This window comes from Aplysia californica, unplaced genomic scaffold (genome assembly GCF_000002075.1).
Source record: "Aplysia californica isolate F4 #8 unplaced genomic scaffold, AplCal3.0 scaffold00869, whole genome shotgun sequence".
Lineage (NCBI taxonomy): Eukaryota > Metazoa > Mollusca > Gastropoda > Aplysiida > Aplysiidae > Aplysia > Aplysia californica.
Window position 1 is genome coordinate 195,481 of NW_004798139.1, and position 15,100 is coordinate 210,580.

Consider the following 15,100-nt stretch of genomic DNA (forward strand, 5'->3'; position numbering starts at 1 on the left):
CTCTTTCAGCCCCAACCCTGCCACCTCATTTGCCCCCTCCCCTGGGCTCCTGACTCTTTCTGCAGCCTTTCTACTGCTACTCCTTGGCTCCTTCTTACAGCTGTCTTTCTGTCACACCCCTGATCTTCTGGTGGGAAAGATCTACACCTAGCCTTCTCGGACAAGGGCGAAAAATCTCGGAGGGCCCGTGTGCAAGTTGCGCACGTTAAAGATCCCTCGGTAGTCTAAAATCGATAAGAGTAGGCTTCGGGCGCCACCCCGGCAAAATTCAAAATTTCCTACCAACTAAAAGTATTAGGTGTGTCCCGCACGCTCATATGACTTTATGCAGTTGAGAACGCCGTAAAACACTTACCAAAGAAAATTTTTTTTAAAGTACATCTCACCTCAGCAGCTGAAGCGTCCAATTCGCTCTCTGTCTCTATCCCACTTCTATGGTTGTGAGTGTCACCAACAGTGGTCTACGGAGTGGATGTACGCTAGGTGTTTTCTACCCAGTCCGTTTGTGTTTGTGTGAGTATCTGTCTGTCTGTGTGTGTGTGTTTGTCCGTGACAGCGATACCCGTGTGGACGTATAGTAATGGAGCAAAGATCCGACAGTTAGAACTGTCAGTTGGGGAACTTCTGGAATCGGATTTCGTTATATATGCCCGGCTGGCAGTTCATCGAAACCGTACGGAAGGTTAGTTCCTGAGGTTTATTCATAATTCTCTCTCTCTCTCTCTCTCTCTCTCTCTCTCTCTCTCTCTCTCTCTCTCTCAACACCATGTTCTTCCATTTTCTGTTCCTTTCCTAAAACAGGAATTTAAAAATCTTTTCATTTGAGAGAGATTGTCAACTTATGAAATATATTGAGCAAGGCTGTATTTTTCGAAATACCAATCGAAATACCAAAGCCTACTTTCTTTGATTAGGTTAGTACTCTTCTCAGAAAGGTCCAAAATCACATGGAAGCTCACCAAGAAACAAGGGAAATCTCTTCAGAAGAGAATCAAAGTACCAGTTTGAAAAGTTAACTGCACATCTCATGGAGCAGGGGTCCTTGTTTCTATCAAATCAATGCACTGAATATTCGTTATTTCAATGTAAACATTCTCCATTGAATTTCCTCTATTATGATATAATATTGATTTAATGCCATACTTTGTTCTTTCTGTTGATTACAGTTTACTTCTAAAAAACATAATATGGTCCTTTCGGTCCACTTTTAAAATATCTCAACCATGATATGGAATGGGCCTCCGTTGTGAAAAAATTAAGCCTATCAAACATGCTCAGGCCCCAGCACAACATCATAATTACTGAATGAACTGAACATGGATTTTACATAAACTTGATACCTTTCATCACATGTCAGTACTCTGCAGTCATTATATGTTGAGATCATAAGTCAGCCTTGTCATTATTGCATGGTCTCAGTCTCAGCTTTTGAACAGTCTATCAGATCATTGCGATATTCTGGTTTCCTTTTCTGTCCTTCGTGCAGATGTGTGCCAGTATTCTGATGTTATTGGAGTGTCTCCTCGCCGATATTGCTGTGACCTTCATGAAGTCTGTTATGCACCGGCCCTTTGAAGACAGCCAGTCCCAACAGTTTGTAAAGGTGAAAAAGGAGAATTCCCCTGACAACCGCCCGGTAACAAGATCAAGGGCAAAGGAAATGTCTTCCTCTGGAAATAGTTTAGAAAAAATAGGAGCCACGCTTGACAAAAATGGGCGAGAGGAAAAACTTGCGAAAAGCTCCCAACCCTCCTTTTGCTTGCTGGAAGCTGTGACATACAATTCTTTGTTGTTTTTCCTGTTGGCCAATGTCATGACTGGTATCGTGAATCTGTCAGTGCCAACTCTCAACACAGGTTCTCATGTCGCTGTTGCCATTGTGATAGCTTATATGGGTGTATTGTGTCTAGTTATTTCGGTGTTAAGGGTAAAAAACATTTCAACTAAATTTTGGTGATCCTCAGAAAATCATATTTTTATGGTCTCAGGCACAAACCATCTTTCTCAGAATTTCCCTCTGTTGCCTTAATGCTTTGAACAGCAGGGGAACCTCATTTTACACATCTTTTTAGGTCGCAGCCATCAAACCAATATAAACGTGCCATACTGTCATGTGATCAAAGCATCTTTGTGGCCAACCATTTTGAGAAAACCAGTTTTTCCTTCTCCTGTAAAAAGTAAAGCTTCAGACTGGTATTGTTTGTTCTCAAGTGATCAATATATAGTACACTTGTTTGCCCTAATTTGTTGTCATTTAATTTTAATGAACTTGCTGAATAATTAACTATATATGTATACAGAGAGAGAGAGAGAGAGAAAGAAATTGTCATAGACAGCCAACCATTGTCTTGGAGAAAAGTGGATGTCTTGGATTTGTAATTATAATAGAAAAAACACAAGGAAATGGAAAGTGGTTGTTTATAGAGGTGATTGTTTTGGACAGGTGGCTGTTAGAGCAGATTTGACTGTATAAATACAGTCAAACCTACATTAGATGGCCAAATGTATAAGACAATCGCCTGTACAAACAACCACTTCCCATTTTCTCCCTCGTGTATCTTTTACATCATAAGAGGTCCACTTATCTCGAGAGCCGCCAAGTAAACTATGGTAAGTAATGTTTTTCAAATTTTACTGGAGAGACAAAAAACGGATTTTCTTGAAGCGTTTTGGTGTATATAAACTTCATTTTCACAAGGGAGCCTAATGTCTGTCATGGCATTTGTAGGCTCCCTTATGAAAATGAAGTTTATCCACCCAGAAAGCATCAAGAAAATCTGTTTTCTGTCTCTCCTGTAAAATTTGAAAAACATAGTTTACTTGGCGGCCCTCGATCTGAGAGGGTCACTTTTTTCCTCGACAATGGGTAGCCGTCTTAGACACAACTTCTACTATTTGTCACATTATTTCGTATGCGGTGCCCAAACAAGTTGGGTTTTTCTGCAAACTGGAACTCAAAAGATGTATTTTTGGATATGACGGCTCAACTTTCAATCAGAGAAGTAGTATTAATGGACCACGTTTCATATTTTTCTGTCCCCATCGTTTTATGCAAGAAAAATTATGAAATTATGCAAAATGAGTCCAAAAACGTGAAATTATGAGATTCTGTTAATTTAAGTACTAAGAATAATAATATAAAGGAAAATAATCATAAATTATGCAAAAAATGATCAAATTTTGCTAAATTATGCGGGGTGCATAAAACCACGGGGACAGGTTTTTGCTTTTCAGTCTCTTTCCAGTATGGACAGAAATTTTCAGATTTCTTGTAAGTGTATTACCGAGTGCACACCACCAATCAAATTCTTTTGATTGAGTCGAGGCTGGCTAATTTTCCTTGATGGATGGGGAAAACGAAAAATTTTGTCTCTATTTGACAGAATTTGACTTAATTCAGCTGAGATCTTCAAAATCAAACATGTTTGTCTTTCAACGTCATGAGTCGAATTAGCCATAGTGTACCAGAATGGTAGCTTATGTCCCTTCATGGATGAAAATCCGGCTGGCTTCCACTCAATTTGATTAGTTCCGATTGGTAGTGGCAGTGTGCAGAAGGTATAAGTTGATGAAATGGATATTTTACTTCATTGCTCTTCGATTTTACGTAAATATGATGTTTCCGCTCAAAGTTGAGTGTATTGTGTTGACTTTATCCATTTCAGATGAAATTATGGAAATTTGTTTAAGTATGTAATTATGACCAAGAGTATTGCTTGTTAAAGAGGTGTATTAGCCTACTCATATCACTGTTTATGTGACTTATTAAAAGTGGTACGGTATTCTCTGTATGTAATTTTAAAAATCAAGTCATGTTGTTTTTTCCTGTATCATTGTATTATGTAACCCATTATCATCTGCAAATGTGTGAAAACTTTCTTCATGGCTGTCCCTGGTAATACCTGCTGTCAGTTAATAGATGAGAATTGTTCGTCAGCTTTCTCTTTCTATGAGATCATGAGGGATAACTCACTCAACAGTTAATAATCCTCCCTCATTGTAGAGGACATGGGCTCAGTGTTTACAAGTTTATCCTTCCTCATCATTGAAGATAAGAGCTCTTAGTGACTCTTATTAGATTTAAATCCAGACGGGAGAGAAATGTGAGTAAATGTTTTAAGCCCCAACAGACACAATTTGGACAGTTTAAGAGGTAGCCACTTTGATCCTGCCTGTCAAGGTCAACCTGGGCAAAGCAGGATACAGCGTCCCATCAATCTTACCTAGGAGATAGTCAATAAAAAAAACTTCCCAATGTGGATACTGAACTCATGTCTTCTGTGTGCCACAGGGAAAGATCCTTACTACCATAACACTGCCATGTACACATAAAAAACAGTTTTACTGACTTTTTTTTTCCAGCCTCTGTTAGCTTTTGGTGTCTAGGGGAGAAGCAAATGTCTTTCTCTGGTTTGTTTTTTTGTATCACCTGTTGGGATGGTTATTTTATTTTTGTCTGATGTTTCTCTGACCCTCCACCCTTTCCCCCTCTATTCATCCATCTTTTCCTGGGCCAGCCTCTTCTACTTCTACTGTATCCATCTGATCTCTGGTTATATATGCTCTTGCCACTTTACTGTTTAGTGGTAGTCTTGGCAGATGTCCAAATCATTTCATTCGTTGTTTATGTAGGCTTACTCCAAGCAGGGAGTCAAGGTAACTCATTTATTTGCAATCTAATTTTTCACCCTGTCTTTTCTTGTGGTGGTCAAAAGTTTTTCTAACGCATCTCATTTCATAGGCATTTATTTTGCTGCTGATAAACTAGGATGAATATATCACTGAAAAGTCAGTGATCAATAACTGGAAAAGTTGTTTTACACCATAGCGGACACCGTTTAGATCATTTTTTAAGGTAATGCGCTCTGCCCATTTTACAACACTTGGCCGCAATTTTTCTGTGTAGGAACTGAGGAAACTAACTAACCCATTGTGAGGACCACAGACATAAGTTTTTTTTAAAAATATATGTGAGTTTTGATTACCTTTACTTTATCAGTTTCCAATGAGGATACTGTTGAGTGAAAGAAAGTATTTCAGAAGAATAACATAGACCTTTGTCCTGCAAATAGTCAATTTTAAAGACATTTTTTCTTTTCATAAAACAACAACAAGGCAGGTAGTCTTCTCATAATCATACACAGCTTTAATCTCAATATTCTTTTCATATATAACTAATGTAAAAAAAAGAGAGGAACATTCTCATGTCAAAGTTGACAACTAACTGAATGTAGGAAGGCCCCAAAAACACAAGTACACAGCTGGACTGTTTCTGTTTTTGTCTTTATTTAGTTACAGTTATAAATATGAGTTAATAGAAAAATAAACTGTCATGCTCCTTCACACAGCGATTCAAAGTCAAATAAATATAAATTAATTCTTTCTTGTCTTTATCAAGTCTGAACAACTATCAACTAACATAACAGTGAAAGTGAAAGCACATTTCAAAACATTAATGAGCAGAGCATTGGCAGTAGACGTATTTGGATAAGTTTTTAAACTTTTACTTTTGGTTATTACGTCACGTCCTTCTAGAAACTGTATGATTATGAATATGATGCATTAATTCAACAATGTAACAATTTAGTCTCACTCTTGCATCTGTGGAGAAGGTGTCCTGAGCTTAGACAAAAAATTATGCACTTTTTAAAGTAACACTCGTATAAAGACAGTAATGAAGAGCAGGCACATCCAAGAAGTATAACCAAGAAGGTCACTTTGTTCAGTATAAATTTCCTACTGAATTTGTCTCTTCTTCGTTCTGTAACTTTTTTTCCTTTACATCGAGCTTCCATTCTTTGTTCTTTTTTTTTTAAGGACAAGAAAGTTTCATCCTCAAGACCTTTTTTCTTTAAAGAAATACTGACAGAAAACTGTAATGGTATAATGGGTGTTGTTCCTACAAAGTAGTTACATGATCTGTTCCCACAAAGTTGTCACATTATCGTACATGACATAGTACATTCAAACCAACGGCAACAAAGAATTTTGTTCAACATGATAGATATAGGCAATATGAAATAGTTCACTTCTACCCCATGCACAACCAAATTAGCAACAACTTTTCTCACTACTTGAGCACAAAAAAAAAATTAAAATATGTCATCACCTCAAGCCATCCTCCACACACTCAAATTCCTGACAAAAACTGGAATACCTGGCCAAGAGTACTACACTAATTGATCATGGTGACCCAAATTATAGATTAATTTGAACCACTAAAACATGTTTCCAAAAAAAAGTAAGAAAGTAATGAAAAAAAATATGCACAGCAATGTATTTCGTATGATGAAGCCATACATATAATATATTGAAGCTTGATAAAGATTTGTCATGTATAGTTTTAGCATGTTCTCTAATTTTATTAAAACTTTCATTTTTTAAAATTTTGAGTCATGCCACATCTGCCTACTTCTCATTGGCACATTTTTATTTAACAAAAATTTTAAAATCAGAAATCTAAAATTGTTTCACAATCATGTGAAGTCTGAACGAGACAGACAATGTTTATATAGTACTGGACACTTTCTAGTGGGAAACATGAGGAATCTCACAAGGTGGTCGTCTCATTAAGTGTCTACAACATCTTTCCGATGGAGAAAAAAACAAAACAACATCCTGTTTTACTTTTACACAAAGGCAATCATTATCATAGATTGATCACATTCACAACTTTGGCTGCATCTTCTTCATGAGCTTCTCCAGTTTCATGGCCGCCCTCATGTCTCCCTTAATCTTGAGCTTGCCCGTCATGAAGGAGGTGGTGGCGTTGGCTTTGCCAGCAAACATGTCTTGGAACAGGCCACTGTCCAAGACCATGGTGCAGTCGGCGCCTTCCAGTGTACCTGGAGCAACCACTCCTTTCCCAGATTTCAAGTCCAGATAATACTTACCAGAATCAGGGCCTGAACACAGAGAGAGAAAAATTAACCGTATTTCAGCTGGTAGTATTACAGATTAGCTGATATATCATAAAGTTGATAAAGAGTTGTTTTTTTTAAATTATTATCATGCTTCAGCTAACATACCATTATTTATATGTATGTAAAAATAAATCACACTTTAGCTGATATATCATCATTAAGAGGGAGTACGAAGAATAAGATCAAGGGAGACAAAAAAAAATAAAATCAACTATTTTTCAGCTGAGCTCATCCTTTCTGTCCCTTTCATTTTAAGCAAGAAAAATTTTGAAATTAAGCAAATGGAGCCCAAAAATGTGAAGTTATGCAATTCTATTAATTTTAACAAAGAATGATAATAATAATAATGAAGATCATTTCTATAGCGCCCACTCCCGTGTAAACACAGCTTAAGGCGCTTTACATAAATGCATGTACGAACAATATTCATGCACGCGACACACACATGCACACTCATACACACACACACACACTCACGCACACATGTGCACACACATAAAGGAAAATAATAAGAAATTATGCAAAAACTGATCAAATTTTGCTAAATTATGCAGGGCACATAAAACCACGGGGACAGTCCTTTGTAGCATCTATTCTCTTTTTTCTTCGATGTCGTGGCAATTGTGGTTTGTCAAGATCTATATTATTATAATAATCCTGGCCTTTTCCTATAACCCATGTGTTCAAGTTCTCTACGTAAGTTAGTCTTGGTCTACCTCTGCCTCTTGCCATCTAATTTTCCAGTGAGAGTAAGATGTTTTAGGCCATTATTAATTACAGTGAAACTCGAATGCAACAAACTCAGATTCAACTAAAGAAGCAGGATTCCCCATTTTTTGATTCATTAAAAGAGCAAATATGATTCAATCAAGCCGCTTGCCAGATGAGCAGCTCCCCCTAATGTGACTTCACTCATATTATTTTTCTTCTGCAGCTAAATTTATCTGCCCTATTCCAGGGGACTATCAATCGCACCTGCACTGTCAATCATTACGCTCCATGTTGTTTTCAGATTAACTGTTCAGTTTAAACCGATTCAACTGAGGTTACAAAAATTAATTGTTGACCCATGTAATAAGGTTCACAGTACATCATTAGCGTATAAAACCAAGCCAACCTCAATTTAAACTAAACATTAATATTTAAATAATAGCCCATAGTCATAAGTCCACTATTTGCATTTGAAAACTGATAAATTTGGTCAAAATAAACCCTGTAGTCTCACCTGAAAGGTCAAACTGGAAGCTGGAGTTCATTTCCTTGACCAAGTCCTCAGACAAAAGCCCCTCGAGGGCCTTGAACATCGTCGTAAGTCCTGAGCTCACAGCCGCCCCGGCTGATGCCTCTTCTCCCGCTTCAGCAGGGTCAGCGTCCAGGAAAAAATCTGGCATCAATTTTGCTCCTGTGATTGTAATTATAAGATGTTTTACACCCCTATCAACACTTTTATTTCGGGGGGGGGGGGGGGGGGGGGGGGGGGGGGGAGGTTGTTGCTGCTTCAACTTTGACCCTGACTGTCGGAGTCAACCTGGGCTGAGAAGGATACAGCATTCCTGCAGACAGCCAAAAGCATTACTACTATACCGGAGACACCAGTCTGTACTTCTCACATGATAAAGGAGATGCAAAGCCTCTTTAAGTTCTAACTAAGAATAAAGTAAGAAAATAGAATTTCAGAATAGGAAAGGGGAGAAAAAACTGAAGTGGCAATATCTGAGTACTATCAAAACATTTTTAAATTTAAACACTATAAATAATTTTTTTTTACATTTACTATTCATGCCATGTACTGCTAAAAATAAAGTTTTTAATTAACTGTACAATGTCATATTCAACATGTATCAGAAATACAAATTAGACCATTAATATGATACTAGTAAAAGTTAGGGGGGGGAGAGCATTTATTTCATTTTTTCTTATACATTTGGAACTTTTTTAGCTACTGTGCCCAAGTCTAAAAATTCTCCTACCACAAACCTGGAACACAAGAATATTTCTCCATGTCAGTCACTCCAGCTTCAGTAAGAACTTCATCGTCGATGGCAAAGTTTCCAGTGTACTTGCTGCTGTCCTTAGACAAAATGACGTACGCCGCGTCACTCATGATCTCAACGTCACGGCATTGCTCCTTCACCTCGCTACCACCGCCCAACATCTCCATCGCAGCTGTGTAGATTGCTACATGGGGACAGACAAACAGAATCACATTTGAGTTGCATTATTGAGAATATCATGGAAGGAAAAGAAATCAAATGAGGTAGTGCTTGATGAAGCCCACTTGGGACGCTCAATGTTAAAAACAATCAGGAAATGACAAATGCAGTTTTTGGGACACCTGAATAGACATAAGGGTCTTGAACATCTAACTCTCACTGGCAAAATTGAGGGCAAGCGAGGCAGGGGTAGGCCCAGAACAACATACTTAGGGAACCTAAACAAATGGGTAACAGGGAAAGATCAGGGAAACGTAACTTTTTTGAAAGCATCCAAGCAAAGGAATGAAAGGAGAACCATGATGGCCGATGTCTGTCACAGATCTGGCACTGGATGAAGATGATGATTGAGAACTCTCATCATGGGCGAAGCATGACTACGTTTTCGGGTCAGAATTCTCTTGCGTTTGGGGGGTGGGGGGGGAGGCTTTGTCTAGCATACAGGTGCCAATGAGAAGGCTAGTAATGCAGTGGAGCTTTAAAAACAAAGTCTATATTGATGGAGCACTGCACAGATGGGACTTTTTCTCTAGAAGCCTATTTTACAGGGGAAGTTAAAAAATTAAACCACCAAAGACCACTTCATTTCAAATTGCATGTCAATCTTTTCTGCATTTCTACTCATTGAATTTTGACACCATTTATTGAGATGACGTATTTACCTCACTTTACAAAGCATAAATTTTTTTTAAGAAGGCTCAATTGTCCATGACATCAATATGATGAGCGGAGTTCTCCTTACCTGTACGTGGCCACAAAGCATTCACAGCCACACGGTCATCCCTAAACTCCTCAGCCATACCCAGAACACACATAGACATGCCATACTTGGCCATGGTGTATGCTGGAAAACACAAGAAAAGACATAAATACAGAACTGCATTGCTTTGAGTAAGGAGATAACAGTCATTTAGTGCACAGAAAAGAAAAGACAAACAGGCAGACCCCAAAAAAAAGAAAAGAAAAAAAAAAGAAAATTCCAGCAGCACCCTCCAACCATCTACAGTATTAAATAAATGTCTGTTCAGGATAACAGAAAGAAGTATAAAGACACAATGATAGCTTTTAGTCAAACTCCGCTAGAAAAAGCAAGGTAGACAAAAATAATACTCTGTGAAAAAAAAAAGCCAACAACATTATCCAAACAAAAGGAAGACATTTTTTTTTTTTACGAATACTTTACTCTACAGCTTTTTCTATTCATATTCAACTTTTTCCTATGGAGTTTGGTTTTCCTGTGTCTCGGATGAACTAATTTCTAGAACAATAAAAACATTCAGTGGTGAGAGAAAAACACCTATAGTTTCAACAGTAACTCAGGGAAAATCTCAATTCTGGCATCAATGACAGGAAAAATGCAATAGAAAAATGCAATAGGAACAAAACAAGTGTACTATATTATGATAAAATGCTCAATGACACAGCTCAGTAACCACCCATTAACCATCCAGACTCATATAATACATAAATTCACATTTCTCTGAGGAAGAATTCAAAGTGGTGGGATTTTTCCCTTTATTATTTTCATAGAATAATCAGTCACCTACCCACATGACCCTGGAACCATTTTGCACTCATGTTCAGTGGAGGGCTGATGTTGAGAATGTGAGGGTTCTTACTCTTCAGGAGATATGGAAGGCACACCTTGGAACTGTAACAGATTCAGTTTATGCAAATTAATGACCATCTTTAACATTTACTCAGGAGTTCAAAGACAAGTATACACAAAATTGAAACACATATAAATTCATTACCTTGTGAGAAAAATTTTTAATAACATAAGTAAAACACTAGATACAGACAAAATGTATAAACATGTAAAATTGAATACACCTGTTGCTCTTTCCAGTTTATCTTTCTTAGAAAGAGAAAAAGTCACAAAACATACACCCACACATCAATAGTAATAGTTGTTTGTTTGTTTAGTAAAGCAAAAGGGAAAGAAAAGAAGTAAGACCTACAAGGGACGCCCACCAATTACCCATATCAGCAGATCAAAGACATATCTTACCTTAGCAATGATTTATAATACAATGTTTCAAAAATTAAATTAAACTGATCAAATAGAACTGCTCTTCTTTCCACAATTTTTCTAGATTTCCAAACATCATTTCTTCTACTCAGTGTGAAGGACAGCAATTTCAACAGTGTGACCAAAGAGACCAAAAGGAGGCTAGACTCACCAGAGATATGTGCCACGGGCATTGATAGAGTTCATCAAGTCATAGGTCTTCATGGGCGTCTTCAGTGTGCCGGTGAGAGAGATGGCGCTAGCATTGTTGATCAACACATCAATTCCTCCAAACTTGGCAACCGTCTCCTGCACAGCATTCTGAACCTGCTCCTCACTTCTGATGTCCACGATACAAGGCAAAGCTTTGCCACCGGCTTTGTTGACTAGGAAACAAAAAATAAAATAAAATAAAATAAGAATAAGAATAAGAATAATAACAAATAGCATTCAGACAGTACAAATTCTTTAAAATTTATAACTCTTTCATAGGATTTTTTCAAGAAGGAATCCCTGTTATATTATAGATGTATACTATCTACAATGCATAACACTATTTTGATAATAGCAACAGAAGAAACCTTGTAGTAAGGCTCTCAGATTCTTCACAATCATTTCTGTGGCATTTTACTGAAAAATATTGATCAACAAGTCTCCAAACTAAGATCCCACTGCTTACGATCCCGGTTCGCTTAAGATCCCTCTGTTTTAAGAAAACAGAATTTTTACGATACAAAATTAATCCCTAAGATCCCGCTCTGATTCACTCTGAAGGTCTACATTAGGCTAAGATCCCGCATTTCAGACAAAATTTACCGAACAAAAACCCAGGCGGGCACAGCTGATCAACCAAGAGTGAAAATTTGCGATCATTGAACTACCTGTTGCGTCAAAGATCAACCACTCGTGTTTATGATCGCATGTGCATTGTAAGTCACAATGAAATGGTACAAAGTTTGCCCCAGACAGGATCACACTGAGGTGTGAATTCGCCAATGCATTTGTTTTCTCCAAACATCGCATTCGCATCTGAGCTCTCCTCCTAAACTTACATCACACTCTGCGTGGGTAATACCTACAACTTTGCTCCAGTCAGGATCACAATCTCAAGGGATGGTGAACTCTTCCCCAACCATTGCAGCAGTTGCCTCTACTCCCGAATTTGCAAGACAGACTGAATTTTAATTGGTGTGTTCTACTAATAGGCCCTGGTGCGGTCACAACGTACTAGTGCATAACGACAAAGGTGGGGGGGGAACTCAGTCAGAGATGGAAAGCTATAAATTTTGGATAGGTAAAGGGGAGGGGCAACTGGAAAAGCTTAGATCTTGAGACTCACGATAGGATATTAAGAGAAAATGGCATGCTTTAATCGATTGTGATTGGTCATCAAGCAGGTTGATCCCTCTTTGCTCGCCAAAAGTCATAAACCCACTCAAGGGTCACATCAGTTCATTTTAGAGTGAAGGGAGACCATTTTACTGGTTGTGTACTTGACCAGGATCACCACAGATTCTTCCCATGGTGCATCACCTAAGATCCCGTATTTTTCTTGCTCCCGAGCAGTGGGATCCTAGGCGGAGACTAATGTATTATTGTAAAAATGTGAATTTGTTATCTCCAAGAACACTCAAGCTTTAGAAGTCAGCAAACTTTGGCAGCCATTTTCTCACTAATTTTACACCAGACACCAGGCAACCCCTACCTGAAATTGCAAATATCTGGACTTCTATTCAAGATAGATGAGTTTTTTCCCTCAAAAACAGGATAAATAAACAAGCTTTATGATTATGGCAATAGCTCCATTTGTCCAAAAGTTGAAAAGTGCCTGATTCACCATGTCGTATCATGTATCATCAAAAGAATTCTTACTTTCTTCGGCAGCTGTGTAGATGGTGCCCGGAAGTTTTGGGTGGGGCTGTGCTGTTTTTGCAGCAATCACAACATTGGCACCATCTTTAGCAACTTTGAGGGCGATGGCTTTTCCAATTCCTCGACTGGCTCCTGAGATGAAGACTGTCTTGCCCGCGAGCCGTCTGCAAAAGTTCAGAAACTCTGAAATATAAACTTGTTTTTCTATCCAGGTTTATGATATTGGTCAAGTTAAAAATAGACATGATGATACTTTCATTCTTTATGAGAATTTGGCGCTTGAAGGCAAATATTTTTTTGTGGCAGCACATTGTGTCGCTGACAATTTTTTAAGTAGAATCTGAATCACTTTCCAAATCAAGATTATCATGTTTATCAGGTCCTTCTACTATAATATCTGTTTTTTCTGCTTTCAGTCTCACTGTCCGTTTCCCCAAGGCTGCTAATGGTTAATATTTCAGCATGGAAACTGAGTTAGATCTAGATCCAAAATTGTCAAAGAAACAAAAGCTTATTACACGAATCCTAATTTATGACAGCATAGATTTAATTCTGGCAGTTCAGGAAAACCATGAATTTAATTCTGGCTGATAGGAGTTAAGAGGCCTTAATACAGTGGAACTTGGATTCAACTAGCTCGGATTCTTCAATTAGAATCGGATTCAATGAGATGAGACGGATTATGTCACGGATTTCCCGTTTTTTTTCTTCTTTAAAATCAATAAAAATAACCCGAATCGAACGAGCACTTAAATCAGCAAGCTCGGATTCAACGAGGTCGCTTCCTGGGTGAACACCCCCGAAGACGTGGTTTCCGCACCTTTTACGTTCATTTAAAAACACATTTGCACGCAGATTTTACTGAAAAACATTGATTAACACTACGCCCCCACAGGACGCCGACCGGAAAAAGTAAGAAGCCGTCCTTTTTCCCCAATGGGACGCCAATCGATGGCGGTGTGATATAGCAAGTACCGGAGAGAGCGCTACGTTGGTGAAAAGTGTTAAAAGCACGAAAAATGCCCCTCAAGCCATGGAAGTCAGCAGACTTTGAGCACTTTGGCAGCCCTCGCTAATTTTACCTCTCAAACCAGATGATCCGCTCACCTCCTTCAATTGCAATATCTCGACTTCTATTCTTTTTAACATAGAGATGGACATTTTTTACACCAATAACAAGGCAAATTAACAGGTTTTAAGACAATACCAGTAACCTCATTGCCTCAAAACTGACGAGCGCCCGATTCCACCATGTCGTGCCACATTGTATTTGAGCATCAGGATTCAAGACCGATGCCTGTGCTCCACCATAGTATTCACGGTCTAGCAATATTTTAGGTGATAGTGCATCACCATATACATGCCATTGCCGCAAGAACTATAGTAGTAGGCCCATTATTACTATGACCATGCCACTGCGTTGGCCTACCATTCATGATTCTGATTAGTAGAGCTCTATGAAGTAGCTCCTAATAATATACCTAGATTCTTAGTGAGCTTTGAAAGATGATTTAATGTTAAAAGATGTAGATCTAGAGTCTAGAGTATAGATCTAGATTAGGCTACTACAGAGGTTGACCCCTCTCACTCATACAGGAATACAAGACATTGGACAGTTGAAGGGTAGGCATAGATCTACACCCAACGGAGGAAGAAACAGAGAGAAACAGTCAAGTATAGAAGAAGTTGATAAACATAATATAACAATGATAAATCCATCAATGATTCTACCGATCAAAACAAAATAGAAAAACCCTCCTGAACTGTTCTAGAATTAGAATCTCTATCTACTAAAACTTACCCTGTATTTGCTGCCATTCTGCTCTATTCAGATTCTACTGCAAGGCTAGATCTAGATGTTGATTATTAATTCTAGGTTTAATGCAACTTGGTTCCTGATACGAGACCAAAGATTTCGGAGGTACCGGTATTTGATGTGTTCAGTCAATGCTGCTGACTCGCCCGGTCCCTTAGCTAAAGACGGAAATAAGGTCGAGCCTATGCGTGTTTTGTTCTAGTTCTAGTTCTAGTTATAAAAAGGGAGCTGACCTTTGTACTTTGTACCAAACTCCTAAAGATTC

At 38.3% G+C, this 15,100-nt stretch overlaps 2 protein-coding genes across 3 annotated transcripts in view; one reads left to right on the forward strand and one right to left on the reverse strand.

Annotated features, from left to right (window-relative positions):
- Positions 1 to 3,933, forward strand: part of LOC101845730 (phosphatidylinositol-glycan biosynthesis class W protein) — a 9,690-nt gene extending 5,757 nt beyond the window's left edge. Inside the window, exon 5 of the mRNA XM_005110263.3 lies at positions 1,487 to 3,933. Coding sequence (XP_005110320.1) covers positions 1,487 to 1,957 — 471 coding nt within the window. The 3' untranslated portion in view covers positions 1,958 to 3,933. The remainder of the gene's footprint in view (positions 1 to 1,486) is intronic.
- Positions 3,934 to 5,125: 1,192 nt separating this feature from the next.
- Positions 5,126 to 15,044, reverse strand: LOC101845962 (hydroxysteroid dehydrogenase-like protein 2). Of its 2 annotated transcripts, none has more exons than XM_035972832.1 (8): positions 14,821 to 15,044; positions 13,020 to 13,183; positions 11,320 to 11,533; positions 10,684 to 10,787; positions 9,879 to 9,980; positions 8,901 to 9,101; positions 8,149 to 8,277; positions 5,126 to 6,905 (listed from the first exon to the last, which is right to left on the reverse strand). In XM_035972832.1, the coding sequence occupies exons 1-8, from the start codon at positions 14,835 to 14,837 to the stop codon at positions 6,667 to 6,669; spliced, it is 1,170 nt and encodes a 389-aa protein (XP_035828725.1). In that variant the 5' UTR covers positions 14,838 to 15,044; the 3' UTR covers positions 5,126 to 6,666. The 2 variants fall into 2 exon arrangements, with proteins under 2 accessions (XP_035828725.1, XP_005110321.1); XM_005110264.2 differs by having other exon boundaries at positions 8,149 to 8,325.
- Positions 15,045 to 15,100: the final 56 nt, after the last annotated feature.

Bases quoted from the DNA above. Each gene is read 5' to 3' on its own strand.
- LOC101845962 (XM_005110264.2), bottom strand. The intron at 9,102-9,878 runs GTAAGGAGAACT...GTCCCCATGTAG, and splicing joins TGCTTTGTGGCCACGTACAG to CAATCTACACAGCTGCGATG. The intron at 8,326-8,900 runs GTTTGTGGTAGG...TTACAATCACAG, and splicing joins GAAATATTCTTGTGTTCCAG to GAGCAAAATTGATGCCAGAT.